Source organism: Carettochelys insculpta, chromosome 6 (assembly GCF_033958435.1).
Source record: "Carettochelys insculpta isolate YL-2023 chromosome 6, ASM3395843v1, whole genome shotgun sequence".
NCBI classification, from domain to species: Eukaryota; Metazoa; Chordata; order Testudines; family Carettochelyidae; genus Carettochelys; species Carettochelys insculpta.
The window spans coordinates 57,953,853-57,980,437 of NC_134142.1; the positions used below are offsets into that span (position 1 = coordinate 57,953,853).

General features: G+C 39.6%; 1 protein-coding gene across 1 annotated transcript in view; it reads left to right on the forward strand.

The window, feature by feature from the left end:
* RYR3 (ryanodine receptor 3) overlaps nucleotides 1-26,585 on the forward strand; it is a 572,218-nt gene that overhangs the window by 192,921 nt on the left and 352,712 nt on the right. Inside the window, exons 10-15 of the mRNA XM_074996957.1 lie at nucleotides 5,419-5,493; nucleotides 5,799-5,955; nucleotides 11,979-12,143; nucleotides 14,963-15,084; nucleotides 21,871-22,039; nucleotides 25,747-25,882. Coding sequence (XP_074853058.1) covers nucleotides 5,419-5,493; nucleotides 5,799-5,955; nucleotides 11,979-12,143; nucleotides 14,963-15,084; nucleotides 21,871-22,039; nucleotides 25,747-25,882 — 824 coding nt within the window. The remainder of the gene's footprint in view (nucleotides 1-5,418; nucleotides 5,494-5,798; nucleotides 5,956-11,978; nucleotides 12,144-14,962; nucleotides 15,085-21,870; nucleotides 22,040-25,746; nucleotides 25,883-26,585) is intronic.

Consider the following 26,585-nt stretch of genomic DNA (forward strand, 5'->3'; position numbering starts at 1 on the left):
TATTTCTTGGGAGGATAGGTGCATGAAAACTAGCATCCTGGAAGAGTCTAACATGACCAGCATTGCTGCTGTTATCATTCATCAACAACTTCATTGGACTGGTTGCGTGGTTTGGATGTCTGATCAGTGCCCCCCAAAGCAAATTCTTTTTTCTGAGTTGAAGAAAGGACAGAGGAGTGTTGGGGGCCAGCAGAAGCAATGTAAGGACATGCTGAAGGCACAAATGAAAAAAGTGTGGCATCGGTGTTGACGTTTGGGAGAACCTTGCCCAAGACTGTCCCCAGTGGAGAACGGTAATCCATGAGAGGGTGGTGCAATCTGAGAGGTCCAACCACAGTGCAGATGAGGAGAGGTGGAGAAGAAGAAAAGAGCCTCAGAAACTATCCTGCAGCCCTCCAACATCTACCAATACCTACCCTTTCTGTGGTAGGACCTGCACCTCCAGAATCTGGCTTATGAGCCATTAATGGACTAATAAGAGGGAGACATGGAGATGTCCTACTAGTTATCAAGTGACTGCCAACAGACAGGATTTGGAAGATCAGTGATAAGGAGGCTAATTCAATCAGCATGCATGTGACATATACTAATGATTCTAACAGTTGATAAGGTGAGAATATTTAAAGGGCAAAATTACTTTTTGTAGTGAGGTAGCCATTTCCAGTTCCTATTCAGCCCCATTCAGCTGATACAAAGCTTGCATATAAATTTCTGGTCAGCAGTTTCAGACTGTGGTCTGTTTTTGAAGTCTCTCTTTGCTCAAGTATGGCAACTTTTAAGTCTGTTACTATGTGTCCAGGGAGACTGAAGCACTCCCAGTGGGTATGGTTGTTTCAAAAATGCTTGATAGAGATCCTGTAAGTATTTGTCACTTCATGCTACAGCCCGCGAAAGCTTATGCCCTAATAAATTTGTTAGTCTTTTAAAATGCCATGGGATTCTTCTTTGTTTTTGCTGAAGCAGACTAACACGGCTACCTCTGCGAAAGTTAAGAGCAGGTAGATATTCAAGTTGCTTACATATGCTTAAAGATGGCTGGTAAGCACTGCTTTAATGCAGCTCTTGGGACGAATACCATTGCAGCACACTATTCATCATGGTGCTCTTTTCTTTACATCATAGCTCTTGGTTTTTGTCTCAGATTAATTGGGAATGCTTTAGGAAGACTGCATCAGAGAAATTGCCATCTCTGATGTTTTTGTTAATGGAAAGATTATGTTTAAAGAACAGCTTTATGTTCAGAAAAGTGATTAAGTAGAAATTGCAGTATCTTACTGAGGTCTCATTCAAGTGTATGTGCTCCATTCATTCTGCTTTTATTAGTGGCCAAAAGTTTGTGCTACTCTTTTAACTTAATTAGAATTATGTATCTTACATTGTTGTAAGACAATGAGTATGAATGATGTCTAACTTGTACTTAATCAGCAGAGATATAAACCAGTTTCCATTTGCGCATTCAACTTCAGTCCTCAAATGTACTTCTGAAAATCCCATTAAAGCCAATGAGTTTTGAATGCTGTGACTTGGGCAAAACTGAATCTGCAGAATCTTTATTGCAACTGACAATGCACATGGAGATCACAAGTTGAGTCTCCAGGTCTGACAGATGGGCAAATATGAAAAACCATGGTGAACATATTTGATCTGGAAATCACTGAGATACAATCATGATATGGTCCCTACAATGCCAGTTCAGTCATATTTCAGAATACAACTTCAGTTTAAAAGATATCTGTTCAATGAAACTTAACTTGTACACAAATCTACAATATTTTAACAAGCTTATTGGAGCAGGAATTCTGTACACTTTAAACTACCTTGCTGCATGCTCTATCATAAAAGAGAAAAGAAAATGTAAATTCTAAAAAAGTCAATTCTTTTTAAAGATTGAACAGGTCTTCCCTCTGGCAAGGCAAATTGAATGAGATTTTTATTGCATACATAATCTTCCAGTCATCACTCCAAGTACTACAAATGTTATAATATGTACGATTACAGTGTAAAAAGCAGGCCTGTCCCTAGAAGTTGGTAATCTGAAAACGTTCCTAAAATAAATCAACCTTGAACTGCTCTTTTAAACAATGCATTGTAAAATGGAAACCAAATCATGTTACAGGAATCAAATTTGACTTTGGCCATCACACTGTTTATCTTTTTGATTTTCTAACCAAGTGGGCCTGTTATGTGGTGGACTTGTTTCACTATTCTAGGCATATCAGTTTTAACCCCTTTGTGATTTTTGGAGTAGTTTCAGTAATTGGTATTGATAGAGGAAATACTTCTGCTGTTGTTTTCGTTTGAACAAATAGTAATTGGTGACTACAGTCTTGTATTTATTACACTTTCCTATTGCCTTCTCCCACTGGAGAATGAAAGGAAAAACAAACAAAACAGATTACATGGAAACTACAAGAGGACTGGAAATTTTGATAGACACACGTTGTACGTGGTGTCAATCAAGCATTCATGAAAAGTAGCTCAATTAACACTCCTTGAAGGATGTGTGTAGATATATATGAAAGGAACGGAAACACATAAATAAATAAATCCCCACCTATAGTTTCTATTTTGACATGCAGAATGGATGATAACCTGTTTGACTATAAAATCTCTCCACATCCCTATACTGACCTGGTCTTCCACTGCAGTTGTAAATCACTCTCTCGATCCCTTATCCTCAAGGGAAGATCTTACAGTTGTGGAACGAAATGACTGATTCAGATTTGTTTCACATCTAGAATAAGCCTGGATAAATTAACCCCTCTGTCATGCTCAGCCTCTAGAGAAACACACTGTTGTGTAATAGGATAATAACATACACTTCTCTAGCAGTCTCTCTCCAAGGGTTCAAATTGTTTTGTCAGTATGGATGAATTTCACCACTCCTTTTTACACAGGTAAATATCATTATCCCTATTTTGTAAATGAAGAAATAGAGGTACATCACCATTAATTGTCTTGCCCAGTGTGACACAGGAAATGAGTGGCATCTAAAAGAGGGCTTTTCCTGGACTGCCAAATACCGCTGTCTTCCAATCACATGTGAGGGGAGACAAGGGGAAAAAGGTCCACGTCCCTATACTGACCTGATATTCTACTGCAGTTGTAAGTCACTCTCTGGATCTCTAATCCTTAAAGTATTGGAGGGGTAGCCGTGTTAGTCTGGATCTGTAACAGCAATGAAGGGTCCTGTGGCACCTTATAGACTAACAGAAAAGTTTTGAGCATGACCTTGTGTGAGCACAGACTCACTTCATCAGATGCTGGTCTTGGAAATCTGCAGGGCCATGTATAAATAAGCCAGAGCAAGGGTGGGGATAACAAGGTTAGCTCAGTCAGCAAGGGTGAGGCTTACTACCAGCAGTTGATCTGGAGGTGTGAATACCAAGGGAGGGGAAGCTGCTTTTGTATTTAGCCAGCCATTCTCAGTCTTTGTTTAAGCCTGAGCTGAGGGCGTCGAATTTGCAGATGAATTGTAGCTCAGAAATTTCTCTTTGGAGTCTGGTCCTGAAATTTCTTTGCTGTAGGATAGCTACTTTTAAGTCTGCTACTGTGTGGCCTGGGAGATTGAAGTGCTCTCCTACGGGTTTTTGTATATTGCCATTTCTGATATCTGATTTGTGTGCGTTTTTATTCTTTTACGTAGAGACTGTCCAGTTTGTCTGATGTATATAGTAGAGGGGCATCAGACCAGCATCTGATGAAGTGAGTCTGTGCTCACAAAAGCTCATGCTCAAAACTTTTCTGTTAGTCTATAAGGTGCCACAGGACCCTTCGTTGCTGTTAGTAGTACTTAAAGGGCTGTACAAGCCAAACAATGACCCCATCAATGTATGATGAGGTGTAGAGGCAGAGTCTCACTAATCTGCTTTAAATCAGTAGTCTTCTAAATGAAATATGTATTCTGGTAGTCCCCCCAAAAGCATATTTAATTAATAGTTATTTTGTTGATATTTTAAAAGCAATTAAATATACTTTAAAAGAAAGATAAAGAATAAGGTATAAACCTTGAACAAGTTTTTGGCCAGCACAACAGAGCCTTATTTAAAGTACAGCACTTTGTTACTTCATATACCATAAATATATATATATATACACATAGCAGTCATTGGTGGGGAAAAAAAGGACATATAACAAAGACAACCATCAAATTAAAAAAAATAACATTTTTCAGCAATCCACTTGGCAATTACACAATGGACTGTACCTCAGGCTATCTTAATAATTAAATCAAAATGCAACTGGTGAAGACAGCAGCAGAGTATCTATAAAGAAGTACAATACACCAGTGTCTCAAAGAAGGCACTGATTTTCTACTCCCTTCCTGGCACAAACTGAAGTGCTGATATTTACCTTTCCAGCCCGTGTGGCTTGTTTTACCTGCCCAAGGGGCTGCCTTTTACCCATGCACTATCACAGCATTTGAGAACAGGTAATGCCTTTAAGATAATAGTCCTGATATTTGAGAACTTGGAGACTGGTGACAGGGAATGAAGGGACTTAACTGAGGAATTCATGTACCCCTGTTGATTTGGCAGAATCTGAACTGGTTGACCTTCCTGGGATAGTATGAAGCCACGCTATTTTACTTCCAACCTTTTCTTGAATGGTTGGACAGGGGCTATTGGTATTATCTTTGTCTTTCATTTGAAGTAGTCTATTTTCAATTATTTTATTATTCTGAACTTCTTACATTACATGTTTTTTTAAGGGATAATGATTCAACATTTTTCTTTCCTCTTTTTAGGCAGTGTTTCCCTTTAATAGAAGCCTGGGGATGAGTCTTTCTAGCAATAAAAATGCAGATAGTATTGTAATAACTGTCTCATTCCACATAATTGGAATGAAAGTACATTATAGTATTTTTATTTGTGACTATGTACAGACGTGTGCCATCCTTGAAATTGGTCTAACAATGAATTTCAAGCTCTGAAATTGGTATTCTGATTACCTAGGTCACTATGAATTACATCTTCTGAATGTGTTCATTTACAATTTTGTTTACAGCCTTACTAATTCATACTTATGAATAAAATGATGAACTCTATGAATTAGATATTTTTGTGTAAAATCAAGTGACAAAATTGAAGAGGTGGGTTTGAAGTTATTAAAATATCATCAGCACCTGTGGAGTAGCAGATGAGGGAAAAGAGTGACAGATCTCTAGTCATTACAGTTCTAATCACCACCACAAAAAACAAACAAAACAACAAAAAACCAAACCAAACCAAAACAAAACAGAGGGTTATGGAGCTGAAACTCTTGCATATCCACTGCAGTTAATGAAGAGTAAGAATCTAGTCTCCATTCACTCCAATTTAATATGTCTGGAAAAACTGTGTTCGGTGATATAAGAAGTTATAAACATCTTGTATTATAAGTATTTACAAGGAGATGATCTTTCCAATGTGTCTGCAGAAAAGTATTGTATGAAACAGGAGGAGCTGGTGTTCGTGCAAGGTCCTTGTGGAGAGTGGAACCCCTTCGTATAAGGTACTAGAGTTTTTTGCCATTTTTCTTTTTCTAACTCCACTGAAATTTGACTGGAGAGATATTGCTTGACTTAAATATTTTCCCTGCTACCTGATTTATTTTAGTCCATTCATTAATATTAATAAAAAGAAATTTCTAACAGTAAAAAGGTGAAGAGAAATATTGAACATAGGCTATCTAGGCATAATTGTTTGAGAATATGACGGGTGGGATTAGAATTTTCAGCAGATTTCTTTAAAGCTCAAAGTGGAAATGTTCATTTCATGTAGTTTGGAAGTTTAATTTTTGTTGTCTGATTTGTTCAGTTGGAGTGGCAGTTACATCAGATGGGGACAGCCCTTCCGCCTTCGGCACATTACGACAGGACAGTACTTAGGGCTCTCTGAAGACCAGGGTCTTGTACTGTTTGACAGAGGGAAGTCTGACACAAAATCTACTTCCTTTTGTTTTAGAGCATCAAAGGTAAATAAATATGAAGCTCTCAAATGTTGGTTCAAAATAGAGACTTCTTTAACGGAGGAAGCAATCGACAGTAATTTTGAACACAAATACAAGAATAGGTAACTTGGGTTGAAGATGGTAGTGTGGGGGTTTTGTTTTTGGCATGCATTTTTTTTGTCTTAAAAACTTGATACTTGTTTTAGATATAAACTTAAGGGCCCAGTTTTGCACACCTAAGTTTTAAAATGTCCAACTATATATTTTAAGGGAAATATTGTGCTATAACTGGAGAGGTAACATTTTCCCTACAGCTGGTTGAATCCTGCTTCAAGATGGGCTGCTCCCATTCTAGCACAGTACTTGGCGTAGTCTGCTAAGCTGAGCCCAGATGTCATTTATAAGATTTTCTGGAAATACCCACAGAACTAGAATTAATTAGAAAATACTATTTTTGTGGTTTGAATTATTTTAAATTTGACTTCAGATTTTATTTTCCTAACAGTACATAAAGATAAAAATAAATTATTTACATCATACTAAAAGTAAATAACATTTTAATGTATCTAAAAGTAACAGATGACTCATACAGTAGAATTTGGCTTTGTTTCTATGTAACAACCAGGGTTCAGCTATCTTTTTGGGATCGAACTGGCATTAGGATGAAGTAATAGTTTTAATAGTTATAATGAAGCTTAATGAAATAGGCATTTTGGATTTCTTTTTATATGATAGTTTCCAAATGTTCAAATATTCATTACTAAGTATTTATTTCATATTTGTCACCAATTAAACATTGAATTTCATATGCAAAATTAAAATGAAAGGAATGCTTTTCTTTTCCCTTTATATTGATGCAGATAAGAAATCAGAAAGTAGATTTCTAGCTTTATATTTTCTGAATTCAGGAACATGGAGTTGTGGGAATGGAGTTTTCAGCAGCAACAGTAAACAGGCATTGGCTAGGTGCAGTAGGTGGTCAGTGAGCTGGCTTGCTCAGGCTGTTCTTTTTATAATCATGACTACAGGCCTCTGCTTTTGCCAAATCACTAACTTTTGCCAAGTACTCTTAATAAGGAGAGGAACAGTGCAGGTGAAGATACCATTTTAATTGTTATCTAATCTATCTAATCATTTTTAGTGGTGCATGAACTTAATCCTAGGGATTGTTCCTTACTTCTCTTTACAGAAGGACTACAGTTAAGTCAACATAGCTCCAATCACATTCATGTCCTCTCCCCTGTCACCACTCAAGCACGTGCTCCATTCTACAAAGTCAAAACAACCAGCTTTGCCTTTGTCTATTTCTGAGATTTTTGACAGAATTTGCCCCTCCTCTCAGTATTCTGACTATATCAGACAACTTACCTTCCTTCCAGGGCCATCTCTAGCAGGGTGTTTGGTCTGGGGCAACCCCCGCGTGCTCAGCCCTGCCTCTCCCTTCCCCTGCTTTGCTCCTTCTCTTGTCATTGCACCCCTTTCCAAAAGCACACGCCACTGAGAGATGAATGCAGGGGATTACAGGAGGCTAGGCATAGTTTGGCAATGGGGGTTGGCCCCCTCCTCCCGCCCCCGCACCCACCGCAACATTGGGAACTGCAGTAAGCCAAGCAATCCAGCAGCTTGTTCCAATCAGCCACCATCTCCCCGCTGGGTTGCTTCAGGAGGTGCAGCAGGCTGGTGCTGGGACTAGAGTGAAGCTGAGTACCCTCTTTGGGTAATGGCAGCAGAGGAAATTGTTGGGTAACTTCTCTTCTTGTGTCTCCTGCCATCACTGTTCAGGGGAGCTCCTGTGGGCTGCAGGCCACCCTGGGCTATGTGCTTCTCATCCGTAGGACAATTGAGGCAACTGCCATGGGAACCCCCAGAATGCAGGGCCTGTGGCAGACATCCTGAACCATCCTATGGATGGGACAACTCTGCCTCCTGCAGTCTCAATCTTCTCTCCTTGTTCCTCCATTGGATTGGCTGCTGATTTTGTTTTCCTTTCTACCAGCCAGACCTTCTGGTGTATCATGCTTTCCTCAGCCTGATCAGTTCCTGTCTTCAACATAGGCTATGAGAAGGGAAGAAAAGGGTGCTCTTTGCAGAGGGAAGTGCTTAGGTCAGCTTATGGACAGCTTAGGATAGTGAGTGGGCCACGTGAGTGGCCTTCCTTCATCTCAGTGGGATGCAAAATTGTCATAACCAAGACAATCTCCCAGGATAAGGTGGTTTTGCTAACTGCCCTTGTGTGCCTAGAATTTGCAGAGTATGCTGATTGAGCCATAACACCACTTGTTTGGATGCAGAGGGAGCACATGGCTCTTGCTGACAGTATTGTGTGCAATTCACGTGCCTTGTTTTATGTGCATGTCACTTTAGTAACATAGGTAGGTAAGCCCTCAAACGCATTAGACAGCAGAATCTGGCAAAATATCTTGTTGGCTACGCATAGGACTCTGATGGCCCACTGACTGCTCACCTCTGGGTTAGACACAACCATTTTATAGAGACTATACACTTTGAGAGAGACCAGGTTTTTGCCAAAAATCTTGGCCTATCTTCTCAGTTTCTAGAAAACATACCTCTTTACTAACATGGTGATACCAAGTGGCTTAACTGAAATCACTAGTAAGTTATCCAGTCTCCTAGTACCAGAACAACATGGGGGTGGGAGGTGAAATTACATAGTGTCACAAAGGCTAAAATAAGAATGGACCTTAAAAAGTCCAAAATTTAAGTTGTGTAATTATTTGAGGTAGAAAAACTTCATTAACAAGGGCACAATTAGAAGTTCAGAATAACTTAAATTAATATCACTTTATTTTGATAGCTAATGTATTAACATAGCTTGATTTCAACATCATAACCATACCAAGGAATTTTGCTTCCTTTTGATGTGATCTTTACAGACTATAGACTTAGTACTTTACATCTTCAAACATGAAGCTATTAATCAGCTAATATTAATAATTGGCATCAAATATTTTATTTCATTTGTGACATTATATTATACTTTCTATAGAAGTTTGTAACTTCATCATGTCCTCACCATCAATATGCACTGAAATGAGATACAATTTCATCTCATTTGGACATCATAGTGCAATCTCCATAAATGTGATATGACATTTCCCCATGGTTTTGACATTGTAATGACATCCTCTACGATTACATGGTAATGTCATTTTGTTTCATCTTGGCATTGGAATGCTGTCTATTCAGGCTTAAATTGACATTTAAATGTGGCAGCTCCATGCAAGCAAAAAGAGAATTAACATACTTGTCACAAAAATCATTTAATGTGCTTCACGTTTAATAGGCATTTTTAATATCTCAGTAGCTCGACTTCAGAGAGGTAAGATTAAAAAAAAAATCAAGTGCTGTTGTTACACTCACGGTCATAGGCTATTTGTGTACTGGGATCAGAATAAACCTTCCAACCACAGACATGTATTTTATGTTGGAAAGGGAAAGAGACAGGAATTAACTTTATTAAACAAAGTTTTTTTCCTTTTTTTCCCTTTTAAATCCAGGGTGCTGAACAAAGTTATCATTAGCTCTTCCTGACTTTCTAGCTCCCAGGTGGAAGCCTTGTCAACACTACCAAGTTTTGTTAACAGACCTTACGCTGACACCCAAAATTTGCCAAAAAAAAATCCCCAGAGGGTGTTCACACTTATTCCCTCTGTCAATAGATCATGTCCATCTTGGGGTACCATCTTTGACAGTGTGAGTAATGCAGAGTGTAGTGATGTTGGAGGGTGGGCCTGATCCCTGCACACCTTGCGATTTTCTCCGGCTTTTCCTACAGCCTTTTCAGTGCTGGGAATGGCATCATGAATAGATCTGTGAGCTCTGCATGGTGAGGAATGTCACAGCAGTCTATCCTGCTCCCTCTGCAGTAGCAGGCTGCCTGCTGCTGTGTTCCCAGTGCAGGGCAAAATAGGAGCATTATGATAATTCGCTTGCTCTTTGTTCCTCAAAGGGAGCATCACACTTAGGCTGTGTCTAGACTTACCTTGAAGGTCGACTGCTGCTACATGATTTTTTGGTGTGCCAATTGCACACCAACAATCAACTTTGCGGCAGTTGACTTCTGTGCCTCTCTTTGTGGCAGAAGGTCAAAGGGAGTGCTCCTCCCGTCAACCTTTCTTGGTACCATGCAGCTCAGGACAAGACCCAGGGTCGACATTGACCATGGAATATGCCGTTTTGTGCACGTGTGAAACGGTGCCCCGGAAGATTGCCCCAGAGCAGTCTGTCTTCTCTGGTAAGAGTAGATGTAGTCTCCACTTTCAGATACTTCCTGGAGCTTTGAAAAGGGAGGAGTGTATGCCTGCAGTGCAGCAGAGATCAAAGCACTGAGCAGTACTCTCTGCTTTGAGATAGTTGCATTCACAGAAGCATTGGTACTTTTTTGATAAAGAGGGAAATGTTTTTAGGACGTCTTAAGCCTGTATAGTCCACTGCAACAAAATCTATTTTAAGGAACATACTGTAATTCATACTGACAAATGAGTTTAACCTATAATCACACCAGCAGTTTTTTTAATTGATGTGATCAGTCTCTTCATAACTTGTTTTCCTATATGGATCAGGTCAATGCAGTAATTGATTATCCAACTTCCTTGTAGGTATGAGCTGTTGATGTTTTAGACCCCTTTTCTCCACAGTGGTCTTCTGCTTAACATTGAATTATCCATTTGACTGAGCTATGAGTGTGATCTGTAGCTAGATGAAAGTTGATAATATTCTTCCCTAACAAATGTTAAAACATTTACTCAATAATAATAAAAGGAGCAAAATTCATATAAATGTATTACTGTTAAACCACACACACACACACGAGTACTTACTTAGATATGTAGTATCTATACCTATTCTTTTACAACGCTCCAAAATATTTGTAATCGTAGGGCTTATCTACTTAGTACATCGTAGGCTGGTGCATTGAATGTTCACACCCTGGCTTGCTATCCAATAAGTTGCTGTGGGACCCTGCTACTGCTCACTAAAAGTTCTGCATTGCAGTTTTCTCATACTGCTTTTTCAAGTTTCAAGTGCACGATGGAAGATCCACAGAATCAGTTCATGTGCAGCATGTTGCTGCTGTGTACATTTGTACCCTGAATTTCAGTGCCTTAAATTGCTGTGTATAAAAATCCCATACTGAAATAGTACAGGCCAAATGTTTGGTTTCCATATTTAATTTACAGTCAGGATCCTCTGTGTTCTGCAGTAATAAAATTGGCTGCAGAATCCACTTTTCTCCAGAATGATATGCTAGTACTTAAACATTCCTTTACAAAAAACAAACAGACCCTCTCCCTTTTGTTTCCACCATTGTGTTTGGGGAGAACTTTCCATCTGTGGAGGGGATTAAAAGTGGTTAAGCTGGAGTATAAATTTCCAAAAAGCACTATACAATAATTGTAAGCAAGTTGTAAATAATTGGCATTAATCTCATATGGGTGCTGACTTGAAATTTGTCATTATTATCTAATTAGTTGCCGATCATAACAGATGAAATAACCAAGCAAATTTCTCTACATACAAAAGTTGTAAATTCAGAATTCACTCTGAATATTAATTGACCTTAATAACAAAATAAATCACACAAGAAGTTTTTTGTATTTATTTTCATGTTTAATTCAATAACATTCTTAGCTTTGATTTAGAGCTGCCAGAGAATTTGTAGTCATATAGATAGAAAAACTTCAGACACTGGTGCCTGCTGCAGAGTATTGGGTTGTGAGCTTGCTTTATAGAAATTATTTATTAGAATTGTTTTTCTTTTGGCGGAGGAGGAGTTTAAACATACATACAATCTTAGGTTTGAGTAAATCTTCACAAAAATTCAGCTTGATGGGATTATTTAACAGACTGTGACCCATTGGTATGGTTACATCAGTGCATAAATTAAATTGTACTTATAGCTTCATCTTTTAGCAAAGGTGTTAGTAGAGGCTTTGTTCAACATTACAAAGTTTAGTGTTTGCCTTTCCACTATTGAAATTACACTAATACTCATTTATTGCTTTGTTTGTTTTTCAAAACTAAAGGAAAAACTGGAATCTGCTCATAAACGTGACATAGAAGGCATGGGAGTTGCTGAAATAAAGTATGGTGATTCCATTTGTTTTGTCCAGCATGTAGCCAGTGCTTTGTGGCTGACTTATCTAGCACAGGATGCTAAAGCACCACGTTTAGGACCCTTGAAAAGAAAGGTAAGCATTTTTTGATAAGTATAACCTAAAATAATAAAGGTGAAAGAGATTGATTTGGTGATGTTATCTTTCATCCTGACAATGTGAGCTTGTTTTATCTTGCTATACATGTAATTGATTTGTTCAAATTTAAGTGATGCTTAGGGCTACTTCAATCTGAAAGTGATGAAAACATGATTGCTATCTGGCCTTATATAAATTGCAATAATCTGAGTGTTTTTAAACATCCTATTAAATATTTACATTTTTTTTTTAATTTTATCTTGAGTACCTCAGGAGAAATTTGTATTATTGGCCCACATTTTTATTTTTTGGGCATCTCAATAGCAGGTTTAAATCTCTCATTTTGAATTTCCAGTCAACACTCAGGCAAATGAGAGATGGTTTTACTTGTTTAAGATCTCAAATGTGTAAAGTACTGGATACTTCTGGGGGGTGTTAAGTGTCTTAAACCCCCTATTGGACATAGTAGGAGTTACATATATTCGTCAGTTCCTGGAGTACTGAGCCATTTGCAAAACTGTGCGCTAATTGTCAGTCTAAGAGCCCAAACATGGGATTGGGTCAATTCATGGTGTTAAGGTTCTTAAACATAGGGATTAGTCAATCTCTGCTATTAAGACACCCATAATATTAAATTGATCTCGGTTAGGAAAACCATGGAGCTGCAAGGATGAATTTGAAAACATTACTACTGCACAAATTAAACCAATCTAATCATCTTCAGAGATAAATGGCCTTATGGAGAAAACATCTAGAATTCTAAATATTTAATTCTCTTTATTTAAGCACATCTGAAGATAACAAGAAACACACTCATAATATAAAATTGTATTTATTTTTATTATAGAAAATGGACATACTGCAAACCTATACTTCCTTCTTAGGGCTTGTCTTCACTACCAGTGAGATCAAACCTGTAACAATTGATCCACTGGGGGTCAATTTAGTGGGTCTGTTGAAGACCCACTAAATCGACTGCTGAGCAGTTTCCCGTTAACTCCAGTACTCCACCAGAATGAGAAGGGTAAAGGGAGTTGACAAGAGAATTTCTCCTGTCAACCCAGAGCAGTGTGGACCCAGTGGTAAGTAGATCTAAGCTATGCTGACTTGAGTTGTACTACTAACCATAGCTCAAATTACATAGCTTAGATCATTGTTTCCCTGTAGTGTTGACCTGCCCTTACCTATTGGCTAAGCGCAATGTATAGAAGATTTTGGGGATTGTAAGACTTTTTCAACACTACCTGTTGTTGCAGTGTCTGCTTCCCTACACCTGGATGGAAGTATGAGACCCAAGTGTCTTATCCTAAGACTCACATTTATCATGTTGATAAGGAAGGAAGAGCCAACTAGAGATTAAATTTTAACAAAAATGTGCTTACTGTTACACCACTAAACTTTTAAACAGTTGGCAATGAAAGCCTCAACTAAGAATTTAATTTTAATAATTTCTCTTATCCCCTTTAGTTCTACATGAGGCTATTGTTTTTGTTTTTTGTATTTTAAGTGGGTGATCCCCTCTACTTGGCAGGGCAGTTTTAGATTGTATTAGAGACGCTGTAGCTGTTTTCCCTCTCTCTCCTTCCAGGTGGGGTATGGCAATAGTTTGGATATTGTTGAATTATTTTTGCTGTTGTTTGAATCTGGTCCTGTTTCCTTTAATACAAAACAAAGACAACACACATAAAAGGGTTGAGAAAAGATGAAAGATAGAACATGCAGCATCTATCTCTGGTGCTTTCTTTGTGTTCCATTTTTGCTTTCTGAGGAAACACAGGCATAAATTAGGACAAGGTTTACTTAGTTCACAGAGCAGGAAATCAGTTGACATTTTAATTTCATGGAGCAGTTCTTTTTTTCCCCAAAAGTTCATGTGCATTTTGTGACAGTAATGCAGTTAATATGACATAGTTTATCTACAGTGTAAGTTAGTTAGTGCTTGTTACAGTAGATTGTGCAAAAGAGGAAGAGAAAATGTTGTGTTAGGACCCAGTGATATGGAACTGATGCCAAAAGAATCAAGTAAATGCCATGCATTGTTCTTTGAAATGTATTAAAACTGAAATACTGAAAGCAAAATTATTTCAGCAGACGTTAGCAAGTGTTGAGTAATATTATGTTTTATAGCTAGTAGTGGCTGACATATTGGGGTCATTCATTGGTGGTTATATTTACAAGGGCATTAGATGTATAATTGTTACTTAAGAGCCTCGAAGATCCTGTATCACTGTACAAACTCAGCAAAATACTAATCACCACAGCCACCCGTTAGATGAGAGGTAGCAACTTTTGAAAAGCTCATATCCACAGTAAAGAGACCTGCTGCAGAATAATTAAAACATGCCATTCAATTGAATTTGGACTTGGTATTCAGATAATTTGAATGTAATTATAGGGGGTATAATTCATCAGTGACAACATGGTAAATCATACTTCTCTGGCCAAAGGTGTCATGGAATTGAATGATTCCAAATGAAACCTGGTTTTACATCATCTTCAAAAGTCAATGATGGGTTTCTCATCTTATGCTATTACCCTGGGGGAATAGTTGAAGGACAGAGGTAAAACCGATTGAAACATCAGCCCTACTTCTTGGTGATCCTAAATGTTTTTTGTGGTCGCCAGTCTAGAATGGCCTGGTTATTATATGAGTACTATATGCAATTCTAAATTAGGTAGTGGATTTTAGAACTATATTGATTCAAGAGGTGCAATGTATTAAAATTGCCTACTGCAATTTATTTACCTAGTTAAAGGATTTGTATTTTCAATTGCACATTTTCCTCTGAACATGATCTTATTTTTCCTGTCTATAGGTTATATTACATCAAGAAGGACATATGGATGATGGTCTAACATTACAAAGATGCCAACATGAAGAGTCACAAGCTGCTCGAATTATTCGCAATACAACCAGTCTGTTTAGCCAATTTATAAGGTATACAGCACAGCATTCTGTGTAGCAGGTTTAATGTATTTTTTCCCAAATATACTGAAATGTTAGAATTGAGTTTATGTCCTGGACCTAATTATAAGCCCATCTTTGCCAATCCAATAAGGCCTGTCTCTAAAGACAGCCAAATGTGAACAATGAATCCAAACACCAACGAGGGCAGAAAGTTAATATTTGGGTCCAATTCCAGATTCCCAAATTTCATTTGGTCCCATGTGTACTAATAGCATGTCTCCTTCACATACTGAGGAGTAAATTTTTGAGAAAATTTACTTATTAAGCTGTTCCCAGGTGTGGCACGCTGTCTCCCTGTGAGAATGGATAAGCTTTACTTGATGTCTGGAAAGTTTGCGGTTCTCTTGGAGTAATGAGAGAATTGAATTCCAGAGATAGACTTCTGCACCAAAATTCCTTAACTCTTTTCCTAGATGCTCCTACTTTAGGCAGTGTTAACAGAACCGTCTTTAAAAACAACAAGAAGTCCTGTTGCACATTATAGACTAACAGATATTTTGGATACTATCAAAACAAAAACGCAGTCCAGTAGCACTTTAAAGACTAACAGAATAATTTATTAGGTGATGAGATTTTGTGGGACAGACCCACTTCTTCAGACCATAGCCGTACCAGAACAGACTCCATATTTAAGGCACAGAGAACCAAAAATAGTAATTGAGGTTGACAAATCAGAAAAAATATTATCAAGGTGAGCAAATCAGAGAGCAGAGGGGCAAGAGGGGGAGTCAAGAATCAGATAAAGCCAAGTATGAAAAGAGCCTCTATAATGACCTAGAAAATTCCCATCCCGGTTCAAACCACATGTTAATGTGTTGAATTTGAATATAAAAGAGAGTTCAGCAGCCTCTCTTCCCAAACTGTTGTGAAAATTCCTCTTCAGTAAAACACAGACTTTCAGGTCATTAACAGAATGGCCCACTCCATTAAAGTTTTGGCTGACAGGTTTGTGAATCAGGAGTGTTTTTATGTCTGTTTTATGCCCATTAATTCTTTGTCTAAGAGATATTGAAGTCTGTCCAATATACAGAGGATGTGGGCATTGTTGGCACATGATGGCATATATAATATTAGTTGAGGAACATGAGAATGTGCCCATGATTCTGTGAATAACCTGGTTAGGTCCAGTGATGGTATCGCCAGAATATATATGTGGACAAAGTTGGCAACGGGCCTTGTTGCAAGGAAAAGTTCCAGGATTGGTGTTCTCGCGGTATAGACTGTGGTTGTTGGTGAGAATCCTCATGAGGTTGGAAGGTTGTCTGTAGGAAAGAACAGGCCTGTCACCTAGGGCCTTCAGGAGTGTGGCATCCTGATTCAGGATAGGTTGGAAGTCTTTAATAATGCATTGCAGTGGTTTGAGTTGGGGGCTGTAGGTAGTGACCAGTGGTGTTGTGTTCTTGGCTTTTTTGGGCCTATCTTGGAGTAGCTGGTCTCTGGGTATTCGTCTGGCCCTGTCAATTTGTTTTATTTTTTTTTTTTATTTCCCTTGGTGGGTAATTTAGGTTTACGATATTTGGTAGAGATCTTGTAGTTTTCAGACTCTGTCAGTAGGATCAGAGAAAACGCGATTGTACCTAAGGGCTTGACTGTAACAATGGATCTAGTTGTGTGTGCAGGATGGAAGCTAGAAGCATGTAGGTAAGTATAGCGATCAGTCGGTTTCCAGTAGAGTGTGTGTACTGATCAGGATATTTTGGAGCATAAGCTTTCATGGGCAAACACCCACTTCATCAGATGCCTCAGGCATAGGGCTAGTGGTGCCTAGTATACTAGCACAAGTGTGGCATTCAAAAGGGCACCACAGCTGACCCTACTGATACTGCTAAAACAAAATTTCAAACTCTATACATGGACACAATCCCTAGAATAGAATGACTATAAGCAACACTTTTCAAAAAGCACTTTTTTGTAACCATTTTTTTCTTCAAGTGTCTCCTCTATACATTTCGGCCTGGATATCTTAAAAATATATTGAAAATTTTATTGGTTTGCTTCAGAGGTAAGCATAATTAGTCATTTCACCAACAGGAAATGTGGGAGGAAGCACATCAGGTTTCTCCTAATACCTGTTGCGAATTGGGGAATGAAGAGGGATCCACAGTCATCCTAAAGCTGTGCTACTAACTAACAAAACTAGTATAGTGCTAACAAAGTAATAGGATTGATACTATCTATTATTCTGTCAAGATACTTCTCCTACCCAACCAGCATTCTTTCATTTTAGCATTGAGTCTCATCTGTGTTCTGACCTTGTCTAGATACCAGGACAAGACAACTGTTCTCTGGGTAGATGAACCATCATTATCATTTTATCATGTCTGAGAGGAAGACTGAAACCATTGAAGTTTTGCCCCATCTAACCTTGTCATGATCTTAAGAAGGTCTACAAAACATTATGGCATCATTGGTTGAGATTAAGTGATGTCCATGTTCTGTAACTGGATTGAAAACTCATGTGAAAGTCCAGGAAATGGGAGGTCTCCACATAATACCAGAATGTTCCTATCACAGCCTTCTCCATAGTATTCTTCATGAAGGTGGTTAAAACAGGGCTGTAGTTAGCCTAAATGCTCAACCCCACTTGAGAGAAAAAGTAATATATTTTTTCTTTCCTAAAGATTAACTTCAGGCAAAATTAGAACAATATTATCTTCTGCTAAATTTTACCAGTCATAAAGTCCAAGCATCTAAATTTGTAGATTGCAAACAAGGTCTCCACCTTACAAAAACAACATGAATATATAGTGCCTCATTAGCATATCCCAAAGTGTCTCATTAGCATCCCCCTTTCGAAGGGGTGGGGGCTAGTGTAGACTTAGCTAAAGTGACTTGAACCTCGGGTAACAAAACTATCAAATTCAGCGAGAAAAGATATCAAATTTATCACATTGTACAGATTTGCTGTCTCAGAAGTAACCATTTAAGCTTATATCTAATTAGCTGTTTCTACAAAGTATATATTTTTCAGTGAAATATATTAAATTTACATTGTTAATGAAAATGAATACTGAAGTTTTCCTCTGTCTTGGATCAGATTTTTTTTTAAAGTATATTTTGCCAAAAAGGTCTAATTAACTATAGTGTTGCCAGCTGGTCTGCTATGGTCTACAATATTCTTTAAAATCATTGTTGTCAGTTATCAGGTTAGATTACTACAATAAGACTTTAATTGCCAAATAAAGGTTGAGACTTTAAATGGAATAATTCTAACTTGTCTTTTCCAATCATACTTTGAGGTTCAGATACAGAAGCAGCATATGTGTATAGATGAATTTGCCCTATTGGATGTTAGAAATTATTATAATATGTTAGAGGCATGTTATAATTGCAAGCATTTTTTAAACTGGGAGACATTTTCAGTGTGTTGCCTAGAGAAGCCAGTACGGTCTTTTCCCACCTTATGAGGGTAATTCGTTCCTGAAAAACTCCTCTTATGGCAAATTCTTGTAAGTCGAAAATGTAATTACCATTAATTTCAGTGGGAAAAAAATTTATGCGTTCCTGAGCACCAAAATTTACACCCATTTATGTTAAAATAACACCAGATCCCATTAAAATGAACACAATTACTTCAACAGTTAACATTAGTTATCATAACACAACCTAACAAGGCATTTTCCCTTTGTTAATTACTCTACAATGTCTGTTTACCTGCAGAGACAGGGGAATGCAAATCAAAGAGCGCTTGGGAGGGGGGTGCAAAGCTGGACAGCTGCCCACGGTTGCAGAAGAGGGGCTGGTGCCAGGGGGCGAGCAGGGCAGAGCAGGGCACAGGGAGGCAGCCCGGCCTGAGCACAGCCTAGGTTAAGCTGAGAGGGCGCAGTGTCAGGGGCTGGCCGCTCAGGGAGCTAGGCAGGCACAGGAGGCCCCCAGTTGGCAAGGGGTGATGCCTCGCTCATGCGGGGCTGCGCAGCGGAGAGGCCCCACCAGCAGCGGCTGAGGTGCTAAATGCAAAGGGACGCCACAGGTGGCAAGTGGCGCCCGAGGCACAGCTGCGCAGAGTGGGCAGCGGCGGCCCCCTAGTTGCCCAGGGAGTGAGCGGCAGGGGCGGGGCCAGGATGGGCTGTGCGCCCAGCAGTCACATCTCGTGGGAGCACCTGGGAGCCCACAGCCACCGGCTGGGCTGGGGCGCACTGCTGCTGCAGAGCCGAGGTGCAGACCTGGATCAGCCACAGGTGAAGGCTGGGCTGGGGCTCCAGGAAACCGCTGCCAGGTGCTGTGGAGAGATGCACCGGGTGGGATGCAGCTGCGGGTAGCCGTTGCCTGGAGCCACAGCCTTTCTCCCGCTGCAGGGCGTCTGTGTCCCACTGAGGCGCACGAAATTGAAATCGGTCCTCGTAAATTTGAGGAAATGCCTCATAAGACGGGGTAGGGGTTTTAAATCAAACTCCTTGTAAACCTGAATTCTCATAACCTGAGTGGGTGTATCTCAGGATATGACTGTATGTTACTTTTCATTATCATATCACAGAACGGAAAGGGACTTTGAGAAGTCATCGAGTCCAGTCCCCTGCTCTTACAGCAGGACCTATCACTGTCCCTGACGGATATATATATATTTTTAATCTAACCTGCCCCATGCTCTTGAAAGGCCCCTTCAAGGATTGAACTCAAAACCCTGCGTTTACAAGGCCAATGCTCCAACTACTGATTTTTTTTCTATTTTTTCACCTATTTTAGCAAATTGTTTGATTTATTACCAACCATCCAAAATAACATGCTTTAATAGTAACAAACATATCTTAAAGAAAGTGAAAATACAATCATCCCTATGCTGATCTACTTCTGTGTCTCACATGTTCTGTTAAGATGATTTCTAGGATGAAAGGGCAGTGTAGTCTCTGTGTGGATTAATTTCTAATGACTGTGGGGAAATGTATAAGAAAGGAGTGAAATTAAGAATCCTGGTATGCAATATTGAAAAATCTGTAGGTAGTGTAGAGGAGTCATGCTAAGGCTGAAATTGACAACAAGCATTACTAAGGTTAGCCTCAAAGCTTTCCGGTTTAGATCTATGTCCATATCTGACATTTCCTCAACTTAGGGCATATTAAATTATTAGATTCTTATTCAGGCTAATCTCTGACAATAACCAAAGAACATTGGGAAGAACATGTTTCATTTACTTTGAACAGTGTTTCCTTTGTGCTCTGGTTAGAATATTTAGTGTTACAAGAGAACAGTGCAGTGAAGAGTGAAAATCCTAGAAACAGAGCTGGAAAATATTCATCTCTGATTAGAAAAACATTACTGAAAATACTGCTGTCTCTTTTTGCCACTCTTATTTTTCTAGAAAAAATATCGATAGCAGCTATCTGATGTGTTGAGTAGAACTGGTCAAAATTTTTCTGTCAAAACTTTGATAGAAAATAGGGGTTTTTATTAACTGAATGTTGGCATAGAGCGTGCGTGTGTGCTCGCATGTCTGCTTTTCTGTCAGTTTTGGCGAAAAAGAAATAGTTTTCATTTTCATTCAAATTTTATGTGGAGGGAAATATTTTTTCCAATCTGCTCTACTGCGGAAAGTACTGTGCCTTATCATTGTATTTGTTTCAATTACAATCAGGCAATCTTCTGCTTGGAAATTTTGATCATGACTCAGATTTCAATAAACAGAGACTGAGGCTATGTTTACACTACAGAGTTTTGTAGACAAAAGTGGGTTTTTGTAGGCAAAACTTGCACAGCATCTATGCACAAAATGCATTTTGTCAACAAAGTGTCAACAAAAAAAGTTGTGTAGACACTCTGGGGGCTCTTTTGTCGACAGAGCAGATCAAAAGATCCATCCACTTCTATGTGTAGATGTGATCTGTTGACAAAAGTTTTGTGGGAACATCTATTCCTACAGTAACTTCTGTAGATAGTAACAGAGAGGAAGCCGTGCTAGTCTATACACTATCAAAACAAAAAGCAGTCAAGTAGCACTTTAAAGACTAGCAAAATAGTTTATTAGGTGAGCTTTCATGGGACAGACCCACTTAGAAGTGGGTCTGTCTCACGAAAGCTCACTTAATAAACTATTTTGCTAGTCTTGAAAGTGCTACTTGACTGCTTTTTGTTTTGATTCTGTAGACAGATGCTTCTAGTTTAGATGTAGCCAGAGTGTTTTTGACTCTTCTTTTTGATTCCATCTCCCCATATAACTTTGCGTGCAAGTTGATTTCTTCTCTACACTTTTCAAAAGATGTGCCTCTTTCCTTTTGTTGGCCAAAATAGGAAAGTGTGCAGAAATATTCAGCTATCTTTGGACCACGGTTGATTGATGTATTACATCGCAATTGACAGTTAAGGGGAGCAATCTCTATTAGAGACTCCATTACAAAATTAAGAAATACTAGCTGTCTTTGTCTTGTTACTTTCCATTGTCATCTCGTTTACTAACATTGTCTCTTTTTCCTATTTTTCTTCTCCTTTACATTACACATATGTAAGAGCTGAAATTCATAGATTTTAAGTCCAGGAAGGATCATTGTGATCATTTGCTCTGACTTCCTTTATGAAATATACCATAGAACTTCCCCATAACCATTATCTAGCTCCAGGCAGTCTTGCTTGTTCACTGAACATTCAAAACCAAAAAAAAAGAATTACTGGCAAACCAAGTTAATTGCTGCCTAATGATACACTTGGGGCACATGTATCCAGGAGCTGCTTGAGACATCAAAAAGCCAATAGATTGCTATATAAATATAGTAACTTAAATTATATAGAAAGGTCAATACCATCAATCTATCTTTCCTGATTTTTTAGTGGAAACAACAGAACAGCAGCACCCGTCGCCCTGCCTATTGAGGAGGTTCTAGAGACCCTGCAAGACCTGATTACTTATTTCCAGCCTCCAGAAGAAGAACTCGGACATGAAGATAAGCAAAACAAACTTCGCTCACTCAAAAACAGACAAAATTTGTTCAAAGAAGAGGTGAGAGGGAACTTATTGTTTTTATTTCCATATCTCCTATAAATATCATTAATAGGAAAGCAACAGGTTTGTCCGATGAATACTGGGTTTCATGTGTATGTATTTGCTATTGGTATATGTAGTACATTGTAAAATCATATGGTAAATAGCTGTAAGTATGTACCTTTGATTGGATTGCCTCATCTGGTTGCTATCCATTAATCCATGTCCTGTTGTATGTAGTCTAATTTCAATTTTTGAGCATCTGAGCATGACAAGTGTCATTATTAACAAAATTATATGAACACAAAAAGTTACTGATTTTTCCCAGCCAAAAATATATGCTAGAGGCCCAAGATGGCTTATATTAAATTTTTGGAACAATCACGAGTTTAAGGTCTGATGTCTTGCCAATCCCTGAGAGTTAAAAACAGGATATGTATGCTGCAGAGAAATCCTAATTTTACAAAAGGTGGCATATTCATTTCATCTAATCCTTGCTAGGCCCTGAGATAATTACAAAGTAATGAAAATTACTTACAACTACAAAGGACATAAAAGGCAATAAAAAGAGGTCCTATAGTACATTATTAGGAAGAAAAAGATGAAAGTATAAGTTCTTTACTTAATGGGGAAAGAGAGCAAAAACCAGATGACATGGAGAAGACTGAAGTGTTTAATGCCTTTTTATTGCTTCAGTCTTCACTAAGAAGATTAATTGTGACTGCATGTTTAACACAGTTAATATTGACAAGAGGAAAGAATCTCCTAGGCTGTATCTACATGAACCCCCTCCTTTCAGAAGGGGCACATTAATAAGGGAGTTTGAAAGATGATGATGAGGCGCTACTATGAATATGCAGTGCCTCATTAGCATAATGGCGGCCATGGCGATTCAAAAGTGCCGCTTTCAAATCACACAGTGCCCGTGTATCTGGGGCCTTTTGAAACAACCCACAGTCTTCGAAAGCCCCTTCTTCCCATTTGTTTTGGGAAGAAGGGGCTTTCAAAGAGTGGGGGATTGTTTTGAAAGGCCCCTGGCTACATTGGCAGCAAGCAATTTGAAAGTGGTACTTTCGAATCACTGTGGCCGCCATTATGCTAACGAGGCACTGCGTATTTATGGCAGCTCCTTATTAGCATCTTTCGAACTGCCTTGTTAACATGTGCCTTTTGAAAGGAGTGGGCTCATGTAGACACAGCCCTACAGAATATGGAATAGACAGGTTAAAATATATTTGGGTAACTTATATGTTTTCAAGTCAGCGGGGCCTGATGAAATGCACACAAGTTATTAGCTGAAGCAATATCTGAACAGCTATGCTGAGGTGTTGTAGACCAGTCAGCCTAACTTTGATATCTAGAAGTATACTTGAATAAATTATTAAACAATCAATTTATTCAAAGCTAAAGGATAAAGGCTGGTAAGTAATAGCTAATATGGATTTGTCAAGAACAAATCATGCCAAACCAACCCAGTTTCCTCCTTTGACATTGTAACAAATTGACGTGTTTGATGGAGAGGAAATAGGGCTGAGGTGGGGTTTGATCAGTCTTCAAGTATGTAAACGTTTGCTTAAAAAAAGGGAGGTGATCAACTGTTTCCCAATGAGGGGAGGAAAGTAGTAAGTGACATAGTTTGCAACAATGAAGATTTAGCATAGATACTTTGAGAAACTTTTCACTATAAGGGTAGATGAGCGCTTGAACAGTTGTGGGATCCATGTTCATGAAGGTGGGCAGGTCCAGCAGTTGGGTGGGTCCTGCCTGGCCCTCAGGTGGTGCAGCAGTAGGGAAGGATGGGTAGAGGGAGATGGCCCATTGGTCTTGCAGCGAGATACCAAGGGCTGTTCTCCCAGCCCCCCCGGGACCAGGTGAGAGGGCAGGGGAGTTGCCCAGACATTGGCATCCCCATATGGGGGCTGTGGGAGCCATGCACGGCTGGTCCATTCCTGGGCCCTCTCCACAGATTTGAAGCTTGCAGCACTGTCCACAGCTGCTGGATGGCACTTGCTGGCATGCCCATGTGCTGGGGTGGTGCTCCTGAATGGGACCCTGGGGTTGGGGCATAGTCAGCCTACCTGGGAATGGGGCAGGGGTTTGCACTGCCTCACCCTGGCCTGGCCCAGCCCCTTCTGCCCTGCCGCCAGGTGCGTGAGGTACCACGTGCTTCCGAGCGAGTCCCTCACAGAGGTGGTGGGGAGGCCCTGCCGGTTCTGTGATGGGTTGGAGATGCCAAAAGCCCCATGATGCTGAGGGTTCTGTGTGTGGGGTGGTCATGGGACAGGACCTGTGGGCCTGTCTCTCTCTCCCGGTGTGGCTCTTCATGTCATGGGCCTGCCGTGTGCTGTGCATGACATGGGCTGGGGTGCAGGTGTCCACCCCAGGAGTGGGGGTGAGGACATGTTGGCACCCAGCTCATGTTCCTGCTCATGCAATGCTGTCACCCTTGTACAATGAGGTCTTCAGGACTCCCTGCCACTGTAAGGACAGCTGGAGCACAGGACCATAGAGCTTTGCTGGTGCTGTGTACAGTGTCCTTGTGCTCCCTGCAGCCAGCATCATGGTGTGTTTTTTTGAAAGAAGGGCTTGCAGAGCATCTACACATGTTTTCTCCTGGAAGAGCCTTCTGGAAGAAGGTGCTCTTCCTGAAGCGGTGTAAGGACTCTGGGGCTGTTTCTACACATGCTAATAAATGGCCTGCAATATGCTAATGAGGCCTGGATGTAAATTCCCCACACCTCTTCAGCATAAGGTCACATGATTTGGAGTCTGGAAGACGCTCTTCTTCTGGACTCCAAAACAGCGTGTAGAAGCATGGCCCCCGGCGGGCCTTCTGGAAGGAAGTCCTCTTTCCAGAGGCCCCTTCTTTTCCAAAATTTTGCTAATGAGGCATGGGGAATTTACATCTACACCTCATTGGCATATTTTGGGCTGTTTATTAGCATGCCACTTTAAAGTGGCATGTGTAGAAATGGCTTGGAAGAGGTGCTGTATTCTTCCAAATGTCTTCCAGAAGAACGCCTTTTGTATGTAGAAGCTCCTGTGATCTTCTGGAAGAACTTGCTTGTGTAGATGTGGCCCTAGCATTTTACACAGTACAAATTCAAATGTAGTATCAGTTGGTCTGATGGGAATTAATTGTTTCCATTATTATTGTAATTATTGTAAAATAAGAAAAGCTTCTTCATTCACAGTTATTTCTATAACAGCAACGAAGGGTCCTGTGGCACCTTATAGACTAACAGAAAAGTTTTGAGCATGAGCTTTCGTGAGCACAGACTCACTTCATCAGATGCTCTGTGCTCACGAAAGCGCATGCTCAGAACTTTTCTGTTAGTCTATAAGGTGCCACAGGACCCTTCGTTGCTGTTACAGATCCAGACTAACACGGCTACCCCTCCGATACTTGACAGTTATTTCTATGTGAGTCAGATTCCATTCACAGAAAAATGTAAAGAAGGCCTTTGTAAGATTGTCATGCTCTTTATTCCTTAGGGTGTAGAACATTTAGATTAGTGTCTCATGGGTATGCCCCCCACCAAAAAAAACTCACAGTTAAATCATCCTTTGTAGCTTTTATACAGAAAAATGTAAGTTCAAAAACCTAATTTGAAGCACAATAATTCCCTTTTGGTTTAAAACAATATAGCTCTGAAAATGTATTAAAATGCAAAGGAGTGCTTTTAGGCATAAGCAGTTTTCTTCTGTATCATGTCCTTTTTTAGGGAATGCTGGCACTAGTTTTGAACTGCATTGACCGCTTAAATGTCTACAACAGCGCAGCTCATTTTGCGGGAATTGCAAGGGAGGAAAGAGCAACAGCATGGAAGGAAATTCTGAATCTCCTTTACAAATTGCTAGGTGAGTTCTCAAGCAGTCCAATATCAGGAAAATAGTACCCGATAAAGGACTTATTTGTGGGACACATCCTCCCATGATAACTACCATATGCCCCCGGCCCTCCCACTTCCACATTTTCAGCACAACAGAAAAAACTCCACACCACACCTAGAAGAGTAGCAAGACTTTCAATTTTACTCTCTGTGCTTGCATGATTTATTTAAGAAATTTATTTATGGCATACAAGTGGGAGTGAATTTTTTTTATTAATTCAGGAAGATAAGGGAGCATATTCTCATATATAAAATAAAGATGGGCCTATCACAATATCCAAGGTCTAAAAAAACAGGGCATTTTGAGAAAATGTGTTTCTGGTTCCAGGCCTTATGGCTTAAATCAATGTCTAGCAAATAAACCATTGCAGCATAAGTCTATCCGTGCTTCCTGAACTAAACTACCCCACCTGCCAACAAATCAGAGCTCTATCTAGGGTACTAGCTCGCCACTTAGCATAATCTTCCGTAAGAGTTTGTTGGCGTCCTTTGGTCTGTGCGTGATGGTGGGAATTTTAGCCCATGATGTAGATGGTTTGCAATGTCTCATGTGACTGAATAGTCCTATCCAAGATAGACATGATCTTTGGCAGTTGTTGCAAATATATATATCTGGGTTGGGAACTGCCTGCTTCCCACAGGCTCTTTTCTTTTCAAGCTCTATGAGCCAG